Genomic DNA, 22,494 nt, shown 5'->3' on the forward strand with positions numbered 1-22,494 from the left:
CCATCGTAACAAGTACATTAATAAAAATCAGATGTGCCGACACACAAAGTACATTATTCATACAAACAGATTGTGTGTTATTTTACCAGTGCAGAAGGTACAACAGAGATTTAGAGAATTAATACTTTGTCCTGGGGTATTGGCAATCTTTACTTTTTTCCTATGACTGTTTTTGCTGTTGCTTGTCTGTCTTCATACTTCCTGGTGCACTTCACATTCAAGTCTACAAAGAGAGAAAAAAAGGAGTCAAATAATGTGTAGCAGTAGCCCTATTACTGCATTTAAATGTCACAAGAGTAAACTAGGGAAATAATTAAGGTTCTTTTGTGTCCAAATCCACAATCCTCTTGCAGGGAATACCCCCACACACCCTACCTCATCCCACCCCACTCCCCGGTATCTGTGCTCTGCAAAAAGTTACTGAAGAATTCAGTAACAGACCCAAACACTGAAAAAATCAAGTACAACTCTCCCTCACTGCAGCAATAAACAGTGCTCTGTAGCCCAACTGCCTATAGCAGAATGCCCACAAGACTGCGTGAGGGTTCACTAGAGCCTGGTACCTCTTGAAAGCAGATCAAGAAAAATCACCAACATCTGTTACACTCATGTAAGAAGTAGCTAGGAGGACACAAGACACTAGTAGTAGCATCCCGCAGGAGTAGGTGCCAGAGTGGCTGTTGCTACAGAATCTTTCTCCAGCAGCCCTGGCTTGGCCCCTCTGATGCTGGGGGAAAATCAGCCCAGATTCTGAACTTGCTGGGCAGCTTCTCAGGTTGGGCAATTTGCAGTATTTTTTCAGATGTCAGTTAGTCAGTGTTCATTCTCAGGACTTTCCCAAGCCTGGGTGTGGGGCCTCAGCTTTTTTACCCCAGCATAAAACAGAGTAAACAAATACATACACTGATAGAAAAGAAACAAAGAAAAAGGGTGGGGGTGGAGAAGGAAGGCCTCTAAGCTCTGGTCTTACAGCTCTGGAACTTCAGCAGTTCCGGCATGAAATCAAGCAGACTACCCCTCTTCTGACTTTGCTATAGCAGACGTGTGAAGGACTATCTGAATAGGATTTATCTCCCGCCCCCTTGCCATTGTCCGATCTTTCTCTTCCTCTGCTGGGCACACTGGGAAATGGGAAGAATTGATGAGAACAAATATTTGATCCATCCATTTTGCACCAGCAGAGGCTTTCCTGGGGAGGGAAAGCAACAGAAGGAAAAACAGGATACTGGGTACAGTATGTCGGTTGCCGTGAGACATCAGGAGGTACACAACAGCCTACGTCCATTCTTCTTGGGACATAAAGGCAAACACACTAGCTGGCAGATAAATACATATCCCACACTCCTGTCTCACCATAGGTTGCAGCTCTGTCCCATCTTCACTGTCCTGGAAAGGCCTCAGGCTTCTGTGGTTTTGCCAGTCTGTTAACTTGTTACTCTGACTCACAAAGGTCTACAAGCAAAAACCAGGGTGAGATCATTTGGGAATGCAAGCCATTATGTAAATAAAAATACCTGGTAAAAGAAGATAATTAGCCTGGGGCTAAGAAACCATAGCTGGTTCCTAGCTGGATGACACTGAGTGATACTGGGAGGGTCTCTGGAGAGGCAGCAAGGGTGATGAATGCAACCGAGAAGGACAAATCAAGAATCTCTTACATCTCCTACTACAGGAATGAAGACTCTGGCTGTCTGAAATCCCTCACCCGGCTCTCCGCCCACTGCTGCATATTGTCCTGAGAGCCACAGAGCCTCCCTTCCACCCCCAGATGTTTGTAACACAGACGTCCCAAGTCAAATGCCTTCATGTGTTGGGAAACTCCAAGTTCTTGGCTACGTGAGTAAACTTACTCTTGATCATGCAATGAGGAAGAGTTTGGATGTGCTGCCCCCAGTTCTTCCATACAAGGTTATACAGCCTGCTTGGCTTGGAAGACTCCTTACCCCTGTGGAAAGTCCTCTCTTCACCCAAGGCCCTAGGGCATGGCTAACTACAAGGAGTTAAGACCAGAGTTAAAGAGAAACTACCACAAAGTTTGGAAGTGGAGAAAGGAAAAGCCTCTGTTTGTTTCATGACGGAGAATTGGCTTAAGAAGTATTTTAGCATTTGGCAAAACAGAGGGAGAAGAACAGAGGTCAAGGCTTCAGAGTTTTCCATTCAGTAACATTCCCATTCGGGACATGTGCTTAAGTACTGTTCTGAATTAAGGCCAAAGAATATCTATTTGCTTTCTGCTGTGCAAAGGGTTAAGCCTATCTTTAGGCTGCCTTTTTGTTTTCAACAAAATTCTATAAGCATTACAGGGAATCTAACAGCAGCATTAAAGAAAAACAAAACAGTTCTTCTGACACTGTCCTGAAGAAATCCATCCAGAAGATTCGTATCATATGAGCTATTCTGGCTGCTGAGTTTGTTTTTCATGAATCACTAAGATTTTCGTTGTCGCATGGTTTATGAAGGAAAAGACAGAACTGGCAAAAATATCATGAAAGGAAAAATCATCTGCATTTTCAAATATTCTCTTAATATGAAAGGGATGGCATATATACATTCAAATGCTTCAAATACAGCTATTAACTAAAGCTCTCCATCACTATTAGCTACGTAATGATCCTCCATGGAAATGCTTGTAATACAATACAGTAATTGTAAGGGTAAAGACACAGAACAATCAGTCCAGAGGCAGAAGAATTGAATCAAGAGACAGAAGACAGTATTTTGGCAAAAGAATCTGTATAGGTATGAAGCAGAGCAACTCAAGTTTGCATGAAGTTTGTTCAGAACTACAGTATCCATACGAAGTGGATGGATACCTGACCTGCTACTGGCAACCAGAAGCTCCTTGTTGTTTACTTTTGCTTGTCACTGTACAGTAAGTCGCAATAAATATAAACATCTAATCTTAGACCACCCCATGGATCAGCCTCTGCAGATAACTCATCTATTTATTTATATTTTTTAATTACCAACAGTATATTGAACATATATCTAATAAGGCCTAAAAAGTCATCCATTACTTAAAGGGTATGATCTAAAAGAAGGCAGAAGATCATAGCTAGCACACAGGAGCCAGAGGGAGCCATTTACTTCAGTTTCTAAATTCACGTATGATTTATATCCCTGAGCCCATCCTGTTCTAAGGTGTTAGAAAGGAAATAGCATGGGTTGTGGATTCAAATTACTAGGTCTTGGAGGAACAAAAAGCCCCCAAAATGAATGGCTCAAATATCTTTGCTGTTATCACTGAGGTTTACCAGCAGTTCCTGATCCATAAAGTATGGCTTCTCTGCAGATCCATCATTTGTCTCCGTATCAATAGCAAAGCAAAGGAACATGGCATCTGCTGTCACTTCAAACACAGACAGAAAGCTGTGGGACATCAGGTAGGCAAAAAATCCAACCAGCAACAGAGGAACTACCCAAGCTTGCAATTCCCGATGGTAGTTAAATGCCATCAGTCCTCCAAAAACAGTAAAACATACAACAAACACCTGTGAAGGGCAATGAGAGGGACATGCAGCCTCATTAATCATGTAGAAATGTTTATTAAAAAAACCAAAACCCCTAAAACCCTAAGGCAAATACATTACAGCCAATATTTTAACAGCACATCTCATCTGGGAGATAGCGATGCAGTTTCTGGCAACACATAGTTGTCGCACTTTGTGTTCAATTTGGTGTGTAGATTCCATAGGGCAGAGGCAATCTTTTACTATGTATTTACCAAAGACTCGATGCAATGCGAACTGTAAGAGTGCCACCAAGGACACTACTGCAATCCAACTAAATAATTCTGTAAAGATTACAAAAAGGATTAAATTCCTCAAACATTACCTTCTCTCCCGAACTCATTTTACAGCATTAACAACACTGAGTTTAACAGAGATAAATCTTACTTACTTTAGGTATAAGAAAAGAGAAACAAACCCTGATTTTTCACAGAACAGTACTTTTCTTAGTCTTACCTTTCCTAGAAATAAGATAAAATCTCCAAAACAGCTAATGGATGCAAGTTTAGCAGAATTCTTTGCCAAAATAAAGACAGCATCCTTTGCTGACGTACAAAAACTTGTCCCATTTATGGCTGTGGTTGTGTATGCATGCTGAAATGAGAGAAGATAACAATGCAGTGAGAGAGGAAAGAGTCTTATAATCTAGATTTTACTTCAGCAAAATGCAAAGCCTTAAACTCTATTTGGAAATACTGACTTTAAGAATATAGAGTTATTTTGCATAATATGGCAATTTTATTTTAAGTAACTATAATAACTATGCTTCTAACTTCAAATAGTTTTTCTACATAACTTCCACCATTAGCAAATGCTAGAATAGTGACTAAATAAATTTCTGAACCCACCTTTCTCCAATTTATTTTAAAACACCAAAGTTCTCTACCCTAATTTTTGTTAATGAATACGACACAATTACCACAAAACACTTACCTGAAGTCACACTATCCAAACTTACTTGCTTATTTCCTATGAATCTATCTCCAAGACTGCTGGCAAACTATGTAAGTGGAACAATCAAGTTATGCAGTTATCAAGTCATTTAAAAGTTGCTTAAAAAGCTTTTATACATGGCCCTTTCAAACTACTCATATGCTACTGAAATTTAAGCTTATGACTATAGCCATAAAATAAACCTTTTCATGAAAGATGAAACCAATTGTGAAAATTACTGGAAAAGAACAGCTAAAGGATACTGGACTAGATCAGTGAGTGTAACGTCACAAAAAAAAACCCCAACAAACCAGAATTTCAACAGACAGTAGGGACACTCACAGTTTTTTGAGGTATTGAGAATTTTGCAAGATTTCTCTTTGTGGAAACTTGCCAAGACAAGTGGGGAGGACAGAATATTTACCTTCATGGATTGGATTGTTTTAGTACTTGTTGTGCATAACTTGACATATACGTCCCATTTATGGAACTCCTCAATAATATTTTGAAACTGTGTCCAAAATATCAGCTAAAAAAACAGCACTCAAGATACCTGAAATGCATGCTGAACTTTATCAGCAAGTCTTATGAGCAGTTTCCCTTTACCCAAAATATTAGAAGGTGGATTATGCCACAAAACATTAGTTACATCACTCTGGTCAATGAGAACCACAGTGTGCAAGAGATTACTGTTCTGAAGGAATTTATACACCACAACATGTACTTGGTGCTTAGATTACTTTCTGCTTCACCTGGAAGTGAAAAAAACCACCACTGGTTTGCTGAAAGTGAATTATACTGGCCTACTGCAAAACACTTCCTGTTCAAAAATCTGTTTTTTCTCACAAATCCAAATATAAAGTAGCTTCAAATATCTGAAAGCAGAGAAAATTTATTTCTGCAGAGTCCAGCTTTACCCCATAGCAATTTCTACAGCATACTGTACTGTAGCAAAGCTATATTGACATTATCTTAAAATACTACACAGAACGAAAGAAATTAAATGCAGTCAAAAGATCCTTTGTCTCTTTATTGTGGATATTATTTATTTTATTGATGACAAAGGATTTTTTTTCTCTGATGGTGAGCGAAAAAAGAGTAAAGTAAACAGTGACATCCTGTAAATATTGTACTTACATAGTAGCAAATACAGCCATAGATGGAAAAAGTATGAATAAAAGACCATGGATTTATTGCATACTCTAAGAAAAATCAAAGACTCCACTGAACTCTACAGAAACACATAGAGTGCCTGCATAAAAATCTGTTTACACAAGCAAGTTTGCTTCATTCCTAAACAGGAAAAAGTGCTTTCTGTGCTAACTCTCATTCATACTGACGCTGTTCCTTTCCCCGGGGATTGCTGTAACAGGACCAGCAGAGATGTGTACCCTTTGGCTCGGTCAGGCATTGACTACAATACCTTTGCCTTCTCGGTTGCTTACACCTCTGAAAGAGAAGCATCCTTGTCCCACCTGCCTCACTCAACCCGACAGGTCTGTAAGCAGCCTGCTGCCATCCCGTGTGAGGAAACCCGACGGCCTGCAAGCTCGCCCACAGCAGCATCGGTCCAGGATGTGGCAGCAGGAGAGCTGGCAGTTCAGTAGGCCAGTGCCAGCCTTGCTGGGCTACCGTCTCCCCAGGCCACAGGCATAGGGTAGGTGGCCTCAAGTCAAGCGCCCACTCTGTCTTCCATCTATAGCTGTCACTGCATATTTCAAACATGGATAGACCTATCTTTATAACATGCTGTAAGTTAAGTCTGTTTCATCATTCCCATTAACAGACAGGAAATTAAAACACAAACTGGAAAACGGTTTTCTGAGTTTGTTTCTGTCCCTTAAGAACTAAATTCACAGAGCAGATCCTGATCTGGTGAGGTCAGTACAAATTTTGCCAATAAATTAAACAGAGATTCTGTATTCATCATAAATAGCAAAAAAGGTCCTGTTTTAAAAATCAAAAAGAATGTTGAAAATGCACGTGCACTTGTACAAACATTGTTTCAAAACTTAAAATAAATAACCGTTTGTTTGCACTCTTGAATTAGCCACTTTGGTATTCGAGGAATGTGCAATGAAAAGAATTTCTGATATTTATTAACTAGAACAGTTATCTTGGGAAGACCGAAAATAATGCTGGAGACTGAATACTACCTGCGTAGGGATTTGTCATGTTACAGACCAGTTGATAAAAAAATGGCATTTACAACAATTACACCTTCAACAAATCATGTAAGTACCAACTAGTCATAGTATCCAAGCAAGAAAGGCAACCAGGTAATAATCCAACATTATAGAAGGAGTAAGAGAGACACAGAAATGAATGAACTGCTGAAGGCTACAAAACTAGTCATTGACATAGGTAAAGCAAGAATGTTACTAGTACAAGCTGAAGACTTAGCCAAGTGATCTCTACCTTTCTTTATCTGAGAAAAAAAAAAAAATGGGAGGGTTTCTTGTTCAGCCTAGACTGTGGCTCCATACACTTTCCTCACAATTCTCAAGTCTCCCAACACAGACCCCATACCCTGATCCCATCCAGCCACATAGAAATCTACACATTCTAACAAAATACATGTCTAACATTTAAGCAAATGTATGTTTCCATGAAACTCAGAGTTGCACAGAAATGAGCTTAAATGATTTCTCATCCTTACCCACCAAAGAACACCTAATACACGCAAGCTATTACCAATATTTGCAAATCATTTTGGACTTTGGACTAAGAAGCTTTGATATCCCATTAATTGTCCAGTTGCAGGGTATGTGCAACAACCCAATCCCTTTCAAAGAAAAGACAGTTGCGAAGGCTAAGATGGTAGACCATGGTCAGCTAAGAACCTGCTATCATTTAGAAACAGGTAATTTAAATGTGTTTTTCTACAGAATGTATTATCTTTTCCCATGCACAAAAGCTTTAGCGGACTTGAAAACGTTTGCGAGAAGGGCAGCAGGAGTGATCCAAAAGGTATGGAATGTCTTCTGTCTGGGGAACAACTGAGTACACCAGGCTCTTCTGTCTGGAAAAGAGATGACTGAAGGAGGATGTGGTAAGAGGGCTACAAAATCATGAGAAATGCGCAGAGGGTAGGTAGGGTTAGATGGCTCACTGTTTCTTCCAGAACAGAGACTAGGCAGGGGGAGGACCATACAAAGTAGTAGGAGCCAAATTTGAAAACAGATGGTATTTCTTCTCACTGCAAGTCTGTAAGCTGTGAACTGCTGGACAAAGGATGCTTTAGCTGCGAAAAGTTTGCATGAGCTCAAGGGAGACTGGGAAAGTTCAGGGAAAAGGAATCCACTGAGAGTTATTAAACACGCAGAAAACATACTCAGCTCAAGAAATCCCTAGGCTGAAAACAGATTCAGAAACAGCACGGGGATGGAAATATACACGCATTCTACCTTAGCGTTCACTCACAGCCACCACTGGAGATGGGATACTGAACTAGGTGGAGACTCAGTCTGACCCAATATAGCTATTGTGTTTTTTATCTTTGCTTGATGAATTGATGTTTTACAATGGTAGTCTCTGCTATAGTGACAAGCAAGTAGTAATGGCATCGATAGCACACCATTGATCAGAAAGCATGGGAAAGAGTGGGTCAGGAACAGTCTTTGTCCTTGCACCAGCAAGTTGGTACTGCATCACCACCTTTGTGAAGAACATAAGCCTCCTCTGGCTTGGAGCCTGGGAACGAGACACTAGTTTCTCAGTGTCAGGACGAATAAATAAGGAATGTGAATGTTTACATATTTCCAAATACCACAGTATGCAAAAAAACCTATTTAAAGAACACATCCTTCTGTGCCTCACAACACAGAATGTCAAAGGTCTTGGAAAAACTGACCTGCTAGTTTCATGAGAAAGGCGCTGTGGCTCAGATCCAGGCCGTAAGTTCTGCAATTGTTGAGAATAATTGCTACTTTGTGTAACAGCTGAATTCAGTCCTCCATTCTAGGACTTGCTTTAATAAAATGAGCTTGGGGAAGAGAGGATTGCCATAGCAACAGAATCTTCTTAAAAAAGAAGCAGGAGACATGCTGCTCTCACATCCCACTTCAGCTTTTTCTGCTCTGCTGGTATTTTCAGCCTGATCTGATCTTGTTGCTGCCAACTCTCTTGGGGGCTGCCCTGGTTAGCTACACCCAGCGCAACGCTGTGCAGCTCCGGCTGGACTTTAAGTGTCTTAGCTTGCAAGTGTCACAGCTGCCAGTGGAATCCCCTCAGAAAACAAAATCCAGCGGTAGCAAGGGGCAATGACATTTCTGTGGCTGCTGTACAGCAGTTAGTGACCCAGTCAGAAAGCTGTATCGTGTCTCTCAGATAGTGGTGGGAAATTAGAGCAACGTGGGCCTGTGAGGCCCCACTGAAGAGATGAGGACATGTAAGACTGGAAGGGACTTTCAGCCACTCCAGTCCCTGGCTACTTCAGATTAGCACATTATACAATTTCTTCTCTTAAGTGGAAAGCTCCCTCTCTAAACTACTTAGGGCTTTTCCCTCTCCCAACCCTGACATTTGGAGCCATTCCAGACATTTGTCCCTTGGTCCTTAGGAACCTTCTTCCAACTTCCAGAGAACATTTACTCATGAACAGTTTACATCTACTCATTCTTCTGCTGATCTTGTCTTGGCTCTTATCCCTCCCTGCTGTTTCTCTTCTTGATATACTCATAGATGGCTAATGGGCTTGCTCTTACCTTTCATTTGTCAAAGTAAACACACCAGGATATTCCAGTCCCCGTGTGTCATGTTGTCGTCGTGTCCCCCCCAGCCCCGTGAGATAAGCCTGATCACCTAACCAGCACTTGTACAATGGCATTTATCCCCCTCTTTCTGGTGCAAGTATTTTCTCTCATACCTTCCAGGACTGAATCTGCCCTTTCTGCAGCCTTGTTAACTAAAGGCTATTGTCCTGTGGTTGACAAACATACAGAGAATATCCTCCTCGCCCCCTTCCAACCAATAAGCACACAGCTAATACAGAAACGGTTATTTCTGATTCTTAGGCTAATTACCCTCTGTAAGAAAACCTTCAATTGCCTCCTGAATTTTCCCAAGCAGTCCAAGAAGCACAACTTTCCTTTATTTCCATTCCACCTTATATTTGCAGTCTGGACTTGAGAAAATCTTGTCCTTCAACTTCCCTTGCTTCCTGCTTTGCGTGTCATCTACTCCCTCCATGGCTGTCATCCAGTGGGTAGGACAAACACAACTTTCTCCTCGGAGGGTAGTTGGGTGTCCTTTCCTGCAGCATCTCATTGCTACACCTGGGCTCCATTTCAACCACAGGGGTTGGACCACAAGGACCCTGCTTTAAGTGCCCATTGCATCATGATCACATCATTACTAGAGTTGCTTACAGTGGCTTCTGCAGTTAATGCAACAATGTTCTCATTTGGGATTTCTGAGATAAAAATCAAACTGAACATTTCCAGAGAGTTGTTCGTAAATTACGCTGCTTAAAAGCACTGAATTATTGGTCACTTGCTTCATTGCCTTCTGTTTTCTTTCTCTCTTTTTTTTTTTTTTTTTAAATGGGATAGGGGAGAGGAGAAAGGTATCAAAGCAAGAATTAGTCAGCCTTGTTCATCTCTATCCCCTACATGGTTCACCCTACAGAGCAAGTAAATCCAAAGGAATTTTATTTCTTGTTATCACATATATAAAGCCTCTAGAGGGAAAACAAACATATTTAAAATATAATTTCACTGAAGATGAACATTTTAACCAACCATATTTTCAAGATGATTGAAAATTTAACTTAACGTCCAGAAGCAATTTTGCCGGTAACATTAAAATGCAGTATTGTTTTTGGGAGGCAAAAGTAGTACTTGATGGGGTGAGGCACAATGTGTTTGGCAGTGCAGAGGAGAACTGTACTTACATTAGCATGCATGAATTTTGATTTTATCTAGGTCACTTCTCCACAAGGCATTTAACCGCAAACTCCTGATAGGCTTCCATACAAAGTTTAAGAGACAACCAACTGCCATGGATATATGACCATTAGACAGACTTGCTTCTGTTTTTTTACACTAGACAGTTGCTAGCTTTCAGTATCAGTGATGGGTCTCAGTACCAGCCAATGCAGGCAAACACATTGCCAACTTTGGTAATGGCTGCCACAGGGCCCCGAAGACTATGCTGCAAGTAACTGCGCTGTTGAAAATAGAGAAACCACATACTGCTCAGTTACTCCTTCAGAAATCCATGTGCTGCACTTTGGAGCAGTTGCTTGCCAACTGGCTGCAGATGAACCCAAAGCAGACACAGAAAAGCAAAACTATCCTGAAATAGATATATTGTTTAAAGAAAAAAAAAAGTCACTGCAACAAGGCTGTAAACGGAATAAAAAAAAAGCAAGTGCTTTGATGTATCAAAAGCTAAGACTGCCACTACAATTTAAGAAAGCAGGAGACAGACAGACCTTGTAGTTCCCAAACCACATTAAAAAACCCCAATATATTCTTTTTACGGAAGAGAAATTTCAGTCTCCCCCATTTTACTTGAGGTGATTGGATATGTTTATCTGGAACACACTGAAACCATCAGAGCCAGAAGATGAAAAATCTGGTAATTCTGACAAGTGTTGGCAAACAGAACTGTCAAGTAAGGATAATGACTTTATATTCACAAAGCACTTTTCATCCAGATAGAACCCAGAGTGCTTTACAATTGTTACTAATGGATTATACACACACATGAATCACTTTGCCCATGACTGAAATGGAACAGCTTAAGGAGTGAACTGTTTAACAGCACATAGCAACACTACACCACAGTTTAGCACAGGATCCAGTTGCAAATCCAAGAGAAATTTAGGAAGGCAGAATCTAATTATCCACATTGCAATCTGTGCAGGATGCTGGGTTTACATTACCCCTCCTCCAACCACCGCCACTGGAAATATTGCAACTGTCAGCATCTAGCACAGCACTCTGTCATAATGGGAAGATGACAGGGTACCTCTCCGGCCCTGTTTCAGTTAAGTTCCAGGAGAGCTGAACAAAACTTAGCTGAGCCTGCAGAGAACAAATCACTTCAGGGATGCACACAACTGTCCAAGTCCAAGTTAAATCCCACCTGAAAGATGGCACCTCATCCCAAAAAATACTCTTTGATAATGTAACAGAGCACTTGGTTGGTACTGCATGGGAAGAAAGAAGCTCACGCTCTATCACCGGTGTTACTTCCTCCAGCACCTGCTTCTCATCTGCAAGTTCCCCAGAGGGAAAACAAGGGGCTCTGTTTAATCCTGATTAAACTTGTGAATGAAGGAGCAGAAAGAATTTAAAGCATCTAAGCAATATAACTAACAGATTGAAGAAAATAGTGCAGAAGTGATGGGGAAGGCTTTTTTTTTTAGCGTTTCAGATAATTATATGCTTATTACTATACTATAATGAAAGTAATACTAGAATAAAAGGCAAAAATATAGTAAGGAAATGAGCATTGGACCAACTTTTATAACAGCTGTTCCACATTTCAGTAATTTCAACTCAAAATCTGAACTAAAAAATACTTTCAAAATGTTAGAAACATAGGTACAAGCAATTTTTTAAACTCTTCCAAGTCCTACTCTCAAGTCCATGTTCAACACCTAAGTGAAATTTCAAGGCTGTACGCAGCATTTCACCGATCTCAGTAAAAGCTCTCAAGAGTTCAGTACTTCTGTTAATCAAGCCATATGTTAAGCTGCTTAAAACTGCAGACTTGTCTTTTTTTCCCTTTTTTTTGTTCTTTTTTACATTCGTCCACAGATCTTACAAAATTGAAGAAATAGGCTTGAATACATTCTTTATAAGAAAAAAAGAAAAAACTAATTAGATACATTAATTACTCTATGAAATGCAATAATCTGAGACCAATGTTACCCCTTCATACAGATAAAATTTCTATTAAAATCTTAGTGTGTGTTCTTGCTTTTCTTTTCCTCTAACCCCCGCTCAAATTGTCCTGGATTTGGAGCACGTGTAACACCATCATCTTTGCCAAAAAGATGTTCAAACAAACAAGTATCTAACAGCAAACACAGTATTATGATCATTAGGTTAAAAACCACAACTCATATAAAAACAGAAATTTGCCTACAATAGATTAGGAAACAGGAAATCTTTTAAGGGAACAAGAGCTACAATACAGCCTTCTGAAACAAAAGGAAGAACATTACAGCAATTAATTCTTCTTTTAACAAACACATGGCATACAACAGCTGGAGAAAGTAAACACTGGGATGCTGGATATCTCTTTGAAAGGCAGGAAGCCAAGAGGAAAGGGTGACTACAAATGGAAAGCCTGGAGTCAAAACGAACCCTGAGATTCCTCACCAAGTCAGTGACCATAAGATCTATCTAAAAAATGTAAGTCTGGCAAATTCATCGTCTAGAACCAGAGATTTCACTGCACAAGTATTTAATCTAGGCTGAACTAAGTGAAAAACTTTCTCTTCGTAGTTTTCCAAGATTAAGCTTATTTTATGCAACTACTTTAGATGAGAAGTCAGACCCTTTATAAAAATTGTCTCGTTTACTTCACTACTGCCCTCAGCAATGAGAACAAAGAACGAAACAGTCAGAGAGTCAGGAATCGGCATGAACATCTGATTGCCTTTCACATTAAGAATACCACAGTCATCAGAGATAACAAAAGGGGACTGACAAAGAGAAAAATTAACAGTCATTTATACAGAGCTGGAAAACATTTGGAGAAAAGAATCAGGACAGAAAAAGTAGGAGTCAAGTATCTGAAAAACTGCTGTATGTCAGAAATCACTCATTTCCAATAAAAACACTTTTGAAACAAAACTGCTAACACAACAAAGATGTCTTTCAAAGAAAGAGAATATTACATAATCTGGCTTTTTCATCATGGATCATATTCCCAGATATATTGATAATGGCCATCAGCCAGGAGTTAAAGTTTCTTTATTCAGGACTTTCAGGTGGAAAATACTGTATCTAGTTTAATGACACATCTCCAGGTGGGTTTCTGACCTCTTCATTGCTTCCTTCCACCTGGACCCTCTGTATTTCAGTAGTCTGTCTAGCACAACTCAACAAAATGTTAAGTCTTCTTCCCTTCAGAAATAGCAAGTGGCCATCTGAAAGGGCTATCCCAAGCTGTATCAACAAGTTTTCCAAAATCTTGCACCTTGCATGTTTGTCAATTCCCTGTTTCTTTGCAACAAGTTCCATCTACACGTGAAGACTTTTTTGATCGATTAGTTTAGGTGGCCAGCAGCAAACTTTGGCTTGTGCACACTGGATGTTGCTTTAGTCATGCTAAATGGAGCTAGCATACACACATGGTTTCTAGACCAGGAATGCAGATGGTTGAGTGTCAGAGAGATGATAGAGTGTACCTGGTTAAAGTATCTTAAGCAACTTTCCTGGCACCAGAACCAGCAGAAACAGCACTTGAACAGGCACTTTGCACAGACACTCTCCTGCAATAAAATGAAATGTTTAGTTACTGGACACAGAATTAGATTCAAACAAAACTGCCACTTTAGAAAAACTTGTTTTACAGGTGACTGACTCTTCTAATAAAGCATTCACTCAGGCAGCAGGTATCTCCTTTTGGATTATAGGAACTGTTTTTAATTCAGACCCTTCAGTATTAATGACTGATGAGCTGAGCATTTTTTTTTTTCTTCCTGTGGATGGAAGATTCTTCTCTGGGAAAAGAAAATAAATGCTGCAAGCAGCTTTGTGAGCTAGCAGCTGCCTGGAGAACAAAACAGGCAGGCAAGTCAGTAACCCTTACAGTACTTTGCAGTGACCAGGGAGTACACTGACAGATCTTTAACCTTTTTGTTTATCAAAAAAACTTTACAGTTCTGAAATGACTGGTACCCTAATGAACAAAAATAAAAGAATGGGCATACACACATGTGTGTGTATTGACTCAGAGCATACGTTCATTTTTCAAGACAGGAGGAAAAAGCATGTATTAGAACTGACCATTCATAGACCATTGATCTATATTAATTTCATACTAAAAACAGAGCAGAAAAACTCAGTGTTTCTTCCACCACCCCTCTCCACCCCATCACATCACGAGCTCAGAACCGCTCATCATTTAAAGAATTTACCAAGCAAGACAAGCAAAAGACATCTTGGTAGCCATGGTAGCCTTCCAAATTTAACTGGCTGTTTTTCTCAGCAAAAGAAAATTCAGTTCAGTGATACTTGTGTCTTTTTAACCTTCTTTTTCCAGAGGTCAGAATGTTTTTCTTTTGTTTTGGAAAGCAGAGATCTTCCATTCACTATATGAAAACCTCAGGTCCCCACAACTATCATTGTTCGTGCAGAAACCACAAACGTCCCAACTTTTTTCCAAAGAAGTTGTTGGAAATATTCCAGGAATAATTCCTTTAAAACGGCGACTGTACATGCAACTCCTAACAGCAGAGAAATACTTTAATCTTGCGTGTATTGCTGGAGAGATGATAGTAAGTACCGTTTATTAAAAACCTATTGCAATTTCCTCTGTGATTCTGCTTGAAGACTGCCGTGTAGAAAACATCTGTGAATTCACCTGCAAGCTTGCAGACTTTTCCTCCTGTTCACAGAAAACAGCAGCATGTTTTGCAAGGGTGGCAAAGTCTGAGTGAGCTCTACAAGAATGCAGCATCACTTCTCCATCCTTTAGTACCACTACCCTGGCTCTCTATGGAAAGAGCCTCAATGGAAAGGGGCCACAGCCTGTCCTTTCTCCCATGGGAAGGAGCAAGGTTACTTTGTGTGGGGATCCTTCTGTTGACTGGGGACACGAGCTGGCCTGAGCACTTTATAGCCTCTATAGGAGCAGTTACAGCTATGGGTCACGTCACATCCTCAGCTGAATGCTTGGCAACTGGATCAAACGCAGCTTGTAGCACACTGCTATAGACACAATCTTTCTTTGCTAGTTAAATCTTCTGCAGCTATTCAGATTACAAAACTGTGTACCCAACAAGCCCACTTATTTTACTTCCTCTAAAGGCAGAAAATACTCTTGTCTTCTTTTTAGCACAACTCATCCCACCTACCATCTTTAAACAAAGTTCCTAGTTGACCCAACTCACCAAGTTTTATAACCAAGTCTTTCATATGAAAGTGACATAAACCCAGACACTTACACATCTCTCAAGTACCTTATTACAAGGGGCTTTTATTTAAGCATTCACAAACTATACCCCGCATACATGCCTCATAGGTACCAGGGATAGTCAATGTAAATACCCTTTCATAACTACACATAACATGCTTCAAGGCCAAGGCAAACTCTAGAGGAAGAGATCTACATTTAAAAGCTTTGCCTAAATCTTCCTCTAAAAATCAGAGCTGTGCAGTCATGACAGTCATCTCTCCTTGCCAAAGTGCCAGAACTAACTGCAATGGTAAGAGATGCGGAGATGCATGAAGATAGAAAGAAGGCAAGCAACAATCAAAAGAGCCCAGCTATATTTTTTATATATCTTAAAAGATGTGGTTTGGATCCTAGACAAATGTCTGGAACAGTTCTTATTTCATACATTCTTTCTATAAACTCATATTACAAGGCAGATGAAATACTTTCTATAAGACATTTTATATGCAACAATAATGTTCTTACTTACCTTTGCTTTTTTAAAATTTAAGATACAAAAATTTTAAATAAGAGCATTCTGCCAAATTTTTCCTTTATCCTTCATAAAAACCTTTACATATAGACACTAAATAAAGGTGCTTTTTAATGTTGCAGTTTTCTGCTTTTAAGAATATCCGAGTTGAGGGAAAAAAAAAATGCACATGGAAAAAGCTTTCTTAATGAAGAAAACGGGATAAAACATAAAATTCACACCATACCATCCATTTTTAAGCAAGAAGTATATTCTTCACATTTTTTTTCATGAATCTCACCTTGTAACTACTAATTTTATAGTGTTACAGAAGTATATACCTACCTTTTGTTTTAGGATATTATAAAGGTACAAGAGAACAACCCTTGGTATTCTCAGTATTGTGATTAGAAACGAGCCTTTTACAGCAGTTCCTAGATGATAGCAAAAAAGAACTGATATGGAAGACAGGACTGGGTGAGGTGGTGGGCTCTTTTTATTTCTAGAAAGAAAAACAAACAATTTAAAAATGTTTTAGAAACTTATTTAAGAAGATATACATTGTATCTTTTCAGTATTTTTAAATTTAAAGAATTAAGCTGGTATCTCCTTTCCCACTTGAACAACCCGTTTTCCTACTGACTTCATCTGAACGTTCACCTTAGCCCAAAGGAAAGCAGCCAAGTTCATAATTTTTATTGGATTAGTTTAATTCTTAAGCAATGACTGTTTTGGTGTATTCAGTAATGGAAAAAATATCTAGAAAAAATCTACAATGGAAAATACCAGAAGTAAGTGAACAACATCTGAGAATACTTCCTTGAACACCTCTCTCCAGTTTCTGTCACTTCTCTCATTCTCCGCAATCTTTTATTTGACTGTTGTTTCTGCAAGACTTCAGTCTGAAGGAATGGATCTGCTATTTCTGCCTCAGTGGTAAAATTAAAACTAGAAAAAATATCACAAGCTCTCATGTGTAAACTTGAGATCTACTATCTAATTTTATTGTTGCAATTTGGTCTAATTTTGTTTTAAATTTTCTTCAGATAATTAATACTTTTTTTTCCCATTTAACAGGATTTGTTTTAAAATGGAATACACAAAAAAAGGAATACCATATGATTTGTTTAGAATTACAATTTGGCCTAAAAATTTTAATTCTACTGCACACTAACCTGTATTGTTTTGGAGAAATAATGTGTTTCCCAAAATTGAAAAGCAAAGATAAAAATTTGGCCTAAATACAAGTTTTATTTTCTCGGTTCCTTTATAAAAGTCAGTTTAATGTCAATCATTTACAGAGAGTAGTATGACACAGCTCTCAAGAATTTATACGAAAACCAGGAAATGAACTTAAAGCCACTCCCTCACCCCTCTTCAAATGCTGTAAAAAAAAAAAATCAATTAGATTAACACTATAAATACCTTGAAAAATGTTTCAGAGGATTATAAAAAAACCACTGATCAATAGTCATAAATAGCCCTTCTATAAAGCAACTCTTAAGCAATCGGCCAACCCTGAAAAATCAGGCAACAGAACCAGCAGCAGTTTGACTAAGTAGTTAAGTAAAGATCGAACCTTATATCACAAATAAGATGTCCTATTTTTATAAGTGATTCCTTCAAAACCTCTATTATCTTGAAAAATTAATAGTTTGCACAAGAAACTAAAAAATAAAAAGGCGGTGATAAGAGAGTGACTGGTTGGGGCTAAAAAGCTCTACAAATATATTTTTATTAAATCCTCACTTCAGCAAGGATTTAAATCATACACACTACACCAAGATAGGTATCACAGTTCTGCAAGAGTCTTGAAGGTATCACTGCAGTTAATTCAAAACACTAAATACTTTGCAGCTGAGAAGTTGTATTTAAATATGTGAATATACCACATTATTTTAAATAGGAAATTCCAGCAAAGCAGTTGCTGCATTTATTATTTTTGGTCTTACAACTAGGGGAACAGCTTGGGGGATAGTGGAATTTTATACTGAATAAGGAAGGTTTGTTGGGTTTTTTTAAGTCATCAGGTTTCTGTGCTAGAAACACATACATTGCAATATACATGAGTTATTCTATCCATATAGTACCATTGTTTCCTTTTCCCTCGTACACCACCTTACATATGACAGTCTCAGTCAGATCTCAGAATATAAAAGAATAAGTTTCTGCAAGTTAAATGTTAACCAAGGGTGAGAAATACAGAAAGGACAAAGTTTACTCTTGTGTTAATAATTTACTTGCTACTGAAGAGAAAAATGAAGAAGGGTTTTGATATTTTTAACAGGACTGATTAATGAACTGGAACGTCAAAATTTGAAGTTTAGTTTAGATAAATTTCTACACATTTAGATGCTTTTCCACACCTTCTTTTCCTAGCAAAGGAATTCTCACAAGAACAAGGTCTGACAAGCTTCCTTGCTTTGATTCCAAACAGATCAGAAAAAGAACAGATCTTCCTTGTAATTCTGGCTCAGGGTAGGAAATATAGGAAAATGGGTAGCTAAACACAACTACAGGTGATGCTTGTGACTCTAAACAAGCTCAAGATCGGCTCAATCATCCACCTACACCAAATTACCCTTAAGGATGAAGTTTCACCCAGCTTTGTACATCATATGGCTGCAATCCTGAAATGACTTCAGCACTAGCATACAGTCAGCCATACGCATAAGGTTTTGTAGGCAGTTCATATTGTGCAGTGAATTCTGTGCATGTAGACTCCACTGCATACACTCAATGTATCAGGGAAAATCAGGAATCTCCCTGATAGAACTGATTACAAGACTGAGTAGGGCCATGGCTTGCTTTTCCTCTTTGGTATTCCTATTTTATGTTACCATGGGACTGTTCTACTATTGCAAAATCCTGTGAACCTGTACTCAATAGCACATCACACCTTTTAATCATTTTCTTTCTTCAGTGCTGCCAATTGTCTTTATTTTCTTGTGAGCTCTGTGACACTCGATAGCTTTCTTAACGCTGAGTTCCTTGAATCAAATGATCACACATGCATCTCAGCTTTCATTTTAGAACAACTTTTTTGTTTGAAGAAAAAAAATGTAATCTTGACACACCCAAAAGACGCAGACATTTGAAAGGGAAAAAAAGCTCCTTTCTTCAAAAGCCTGTCCTTTTCAGAGCTGTGCTTACAGTTTTCTTCAATCCTGCCTCATCTGTTTCAAAGACCGCCTAAAAAGAGATTTTATGTAAAATACTTCAGAAGTGTTAAGGAATGAATCATACATGTAAATATGAATCTCAGTTTTTAAACAAATACAATAAATTACAAGATTTGTAATAAAAGAGACATTATCAGACTAACAGAGAACACACAGACTGTACTTCCAACTGCCCTTTTACCTGCTCTCAAAACCACAAGGGACAGGTCTGACTACATGCATGCGGATGGCTCTTTCACATGGGTTAGGTCAAGTATGTAACTAGGGCAAAGGATGCTCATAAATATTGCAGATGTATTTGAAAAGGGAAGAGGAATCCTTTAAAAATTTGGTCCTAGTTCATCTCTCAACGACTTCGGTACAAACCCATAAACCTAGATTTTTGACTTACTGGGAGATGTACGTATTTCACCTCTCACTGAATCTATTGGAAGTTGTGGTGCTGAACACCTTAAGAGTCAGGTGGAAAACCCCAATCCTGCAAACACTTATATACTTCCTTAATTTCAACCCTGTGCAGTGATATACATGCATTGGAGTTACTGAATAAGCTCAGACATGGACAGGACCGTGAGGCCTGCGACATGGGTCAAGTTACCGTACCACCTTCCTTTAATGCCAGAGAGGGGAAAAGCCTCATCTCACTGAAAAGGTAAATATGCACATAACACCTAAGCACACTAAGATGAAAATAAAACCTTATGTAAAACACCAATAGTAACAAAGACAGTTTTTTTAAAAGACTGAGCCCTTTTCACAAGTCATAAAAAGTAATCATTAAGCAAAAAAATTATATTTATTTTATTACATTAATAAGATCTTTCACGTATTCCTGTTTCATCTGAAATAAAAGAAGGCAAAATCCATTTTCAGTGGTGGTACTACAGGTCAAACATATGTCACCTGTAAAGCTAATCCAACTAAAATGACCCCCTGCCCTCCTCATTTGCAACTCCACCGTGGCTGTTGGCCACGCAGCACATTGCTGTATGTGCTGTGGAAGGAGATTTCCGCAGGGAAAGGCCGTGCCATTTCCTCGGAGCACTTACAAACCAAGAAGAAAGCCTCTCTGTGAGGTATCATAAACAAACTCTTGTGACATGCCTTTATGATGCTGCCCCAGGGAATACATTAAAAACACACAGCAGACAAGCTCAGAATTGCTGGAACAGCTTGAGATAACCCTTGCCCTTGATGGTGCGACTGCTCTTGCAGCTAACCATGCTCCCCCCATTTTTGCACTACTCTGCGTCTCTGCAGATCTGCGCTGACAGCCTAAAGGCCAGGAAGAGGGACCACCACCAAAGAAATATTGCATTTCCCCTTCCAAGCACAACTCTCTCAACACAGTACATGTCACCTGGCAAGCAAGAGGAGGGCTCGACAGTAAATGTACAAAATTATTTCAATACAATCGGGTGCAGGAACCTTCTGTACTCTGTGGCCAGTTCCTGCAGCAGTAAAAAATAGCTGGAAAGCGGAAGACGCTAACAGAGCAGTAAATGTCATCACAGCGGTCACTACAGGTGCTTCCCTGCTCTGTGTGAAGAAGATATGGACAGTGTCTTTGCCTTGGGGATTTAGATGGTGTATTGTACCAAAATGCACTGCAGCACACAACCAAGTCAGTCAGCAAAGCTGCTTTTCTTTCCTGTGCTTTCTCAAGAAAGCCAATTTAAATGAACCCTTAGTGCCTCAGCATTCAGCTGCTAAAGCTGAATCAATTGCTAAAGCTTGAGGTACATAAATCTGCTTAGAAGAAACCAGCAGCCCATTACCCACAGAACCACAGCCATGCTAGTTACTTGCGTTTAGAGCTTCAATAGGAAAAAGGAGATGACAGAAGAAATGCGAGTTCCTCCCTTTTCAGGTCCTATCACGGCATGTAAAATAGCAGTGTGAGACTGTCACTCTACAGATCTCAACCTTTTAAAAAGCAGCATTTTAGGTTTTGTCTGCTCTTTTGCTAGCACCAGTTCAGTGGCGAGGCTGTTGGCTGCAGAGAGAATCCTAGCAGAGACAGGCTCCCGATACAAGTGTTAAACACTGCCCTGCCTTGGCTTTTGGATGGGATGACAAAACATCGCTTAAAACAATGGTGGGCACTGCCTGTTACCAGGTCTTCCAGCTTTGCTGCTTTGGCTGGAGCAGAGACGCTGTTGGCTGCCGCGGGAAATCCTTACAGAGTCGCTCCTGCAAGCGAGGCCTGTGCTGCTGTCTCTGCTGGGCAGAGGGGACCGGACCATTTGGAAACCTTTCAGCAGGAGGCCTTTCTATCAGCAACTGAAACACCAGGGATACGTTCTAGAGACCATCGACAGAAACCTGCTACCTAGGTTTGGGAGAAGCCCAAAGCCTCCCTTCCCAGCCGCCCGAGCCCAACAGGCCCGGGCAGCTGTGGCCAGCGCTCCAGGGTCCCTGGTCCCTTTCCTGCCAGACTCCCTGACTCGCTCTCAGGTCACCTTCCTCAAGGGCTAATTTTCCAACAAATTGAGATTATCACCGTGTTCCTCTAATATAAAATGAAGAAATGCCTTAAAATGTCAGAGTTTTTCAAAGGTCAGAAAATCTCATCATTGGGCGCAGAGGAACAGAGCAATGAGGGCGAGAGAACTCATAAAATACTCATCAGGAAAAATGTTTTCAGGATACTACTCTCCTCACTGTCAAAAAGCTCATCAATGTACTGTGAGATTTAAATCTTCCCCCACAATGACAGGATAACACCACTCCAGCGCATGCAATCAATTTAATTTCATTTTACATTAATACAAGTCTAAACAACCAGTATAAATCATGAAAAGTAAAGATTTTTCCTCATTTCCTCCACATTTACATTTCAGGGTTGTATAAAATTCAAGAAAGTTTGTTTATACTTTTCTAAATTCTGAACAGTGCTGTTAAAGCATTTACAGTTCACTGAAAATATCTGCACAGAATGAAAAAAAGAGTAGCAGACTAGGCATTTATGCAGTCAGAACAAAGCGAAACCCAGAGCAGGGATGAACACTTAGGAAGAGGTCAAACTGCCTATGAATACATGAAATTACCAAGGAGCTATGTATTGCATCTCCATTTGGAGCTAATGCAGTCTCCTGGAAAAGGGTCAAATGCAGTCTGTGCCTTCTGAATGGCAATTTCACCAGAGTCAATTAGGCTCTATTGGCTTGTACCAAGGCTCAATCTGGCTCGGTAACTCCAGTGGTAGGGGTGAGTCACATTAATATCATACACATTGTAAAATCTTACTTAAGCTCTTGCAACAAGCAACATTATT

At 39.6% G+C, this 22,494-nt stretch overlaps 1 protein-coding gene across 1 annotated transcript in view; it reads right to left on the reverse strand.

The window, feature by feature from the left end:
- SLC44A3 (solute carrier family 44 member 3) overlaps positions 1-22,494 on the reverse strand; it is a 45,183-nt gene continuing 22,689 nt past the window's right edge. Inside the window, exons 12-17 of the mRNA XM_059821766.1 lie at positions 16,381-16,537; positions 13,813-13,896; positions 3,966-4,103; positions 3,255-3,491; positions 1,354-1,452; positions 1-223 (exon numbers count right to left, since the gene is read on the reverse strand). Coding sequence (XP_059677749.1) covers positions 218-223; positions 1,354-1,452; positions 3,255-3,491; positions 3,966-4,103; positions 13,813-13,896; positions 16,381-16,537 — 721 coding nt within the window. The 3' untranslated portion in view covers positions 1-217. The remainder of the gene's footprint in view (positions 224-1,353; positions 1,453-3,254; positions 3,492-3,965; positions 4,104-13,812; positions 13,897-16,380; positions 16,538-22,494) is intronic.

This window comes from Gavia stellata, chromosome 10, assembly GCF_030936135.1.
Source record: "Gavia stellata isolate bGavSte3 chromosome 10, bGavSte3.hap2, whole genome shotgun sequence".
NCBI lineage: Eukaryota > Metazoa > Chordata > Aves > Gaviiformes > Gaviidae > Gavia > Gavia stellata.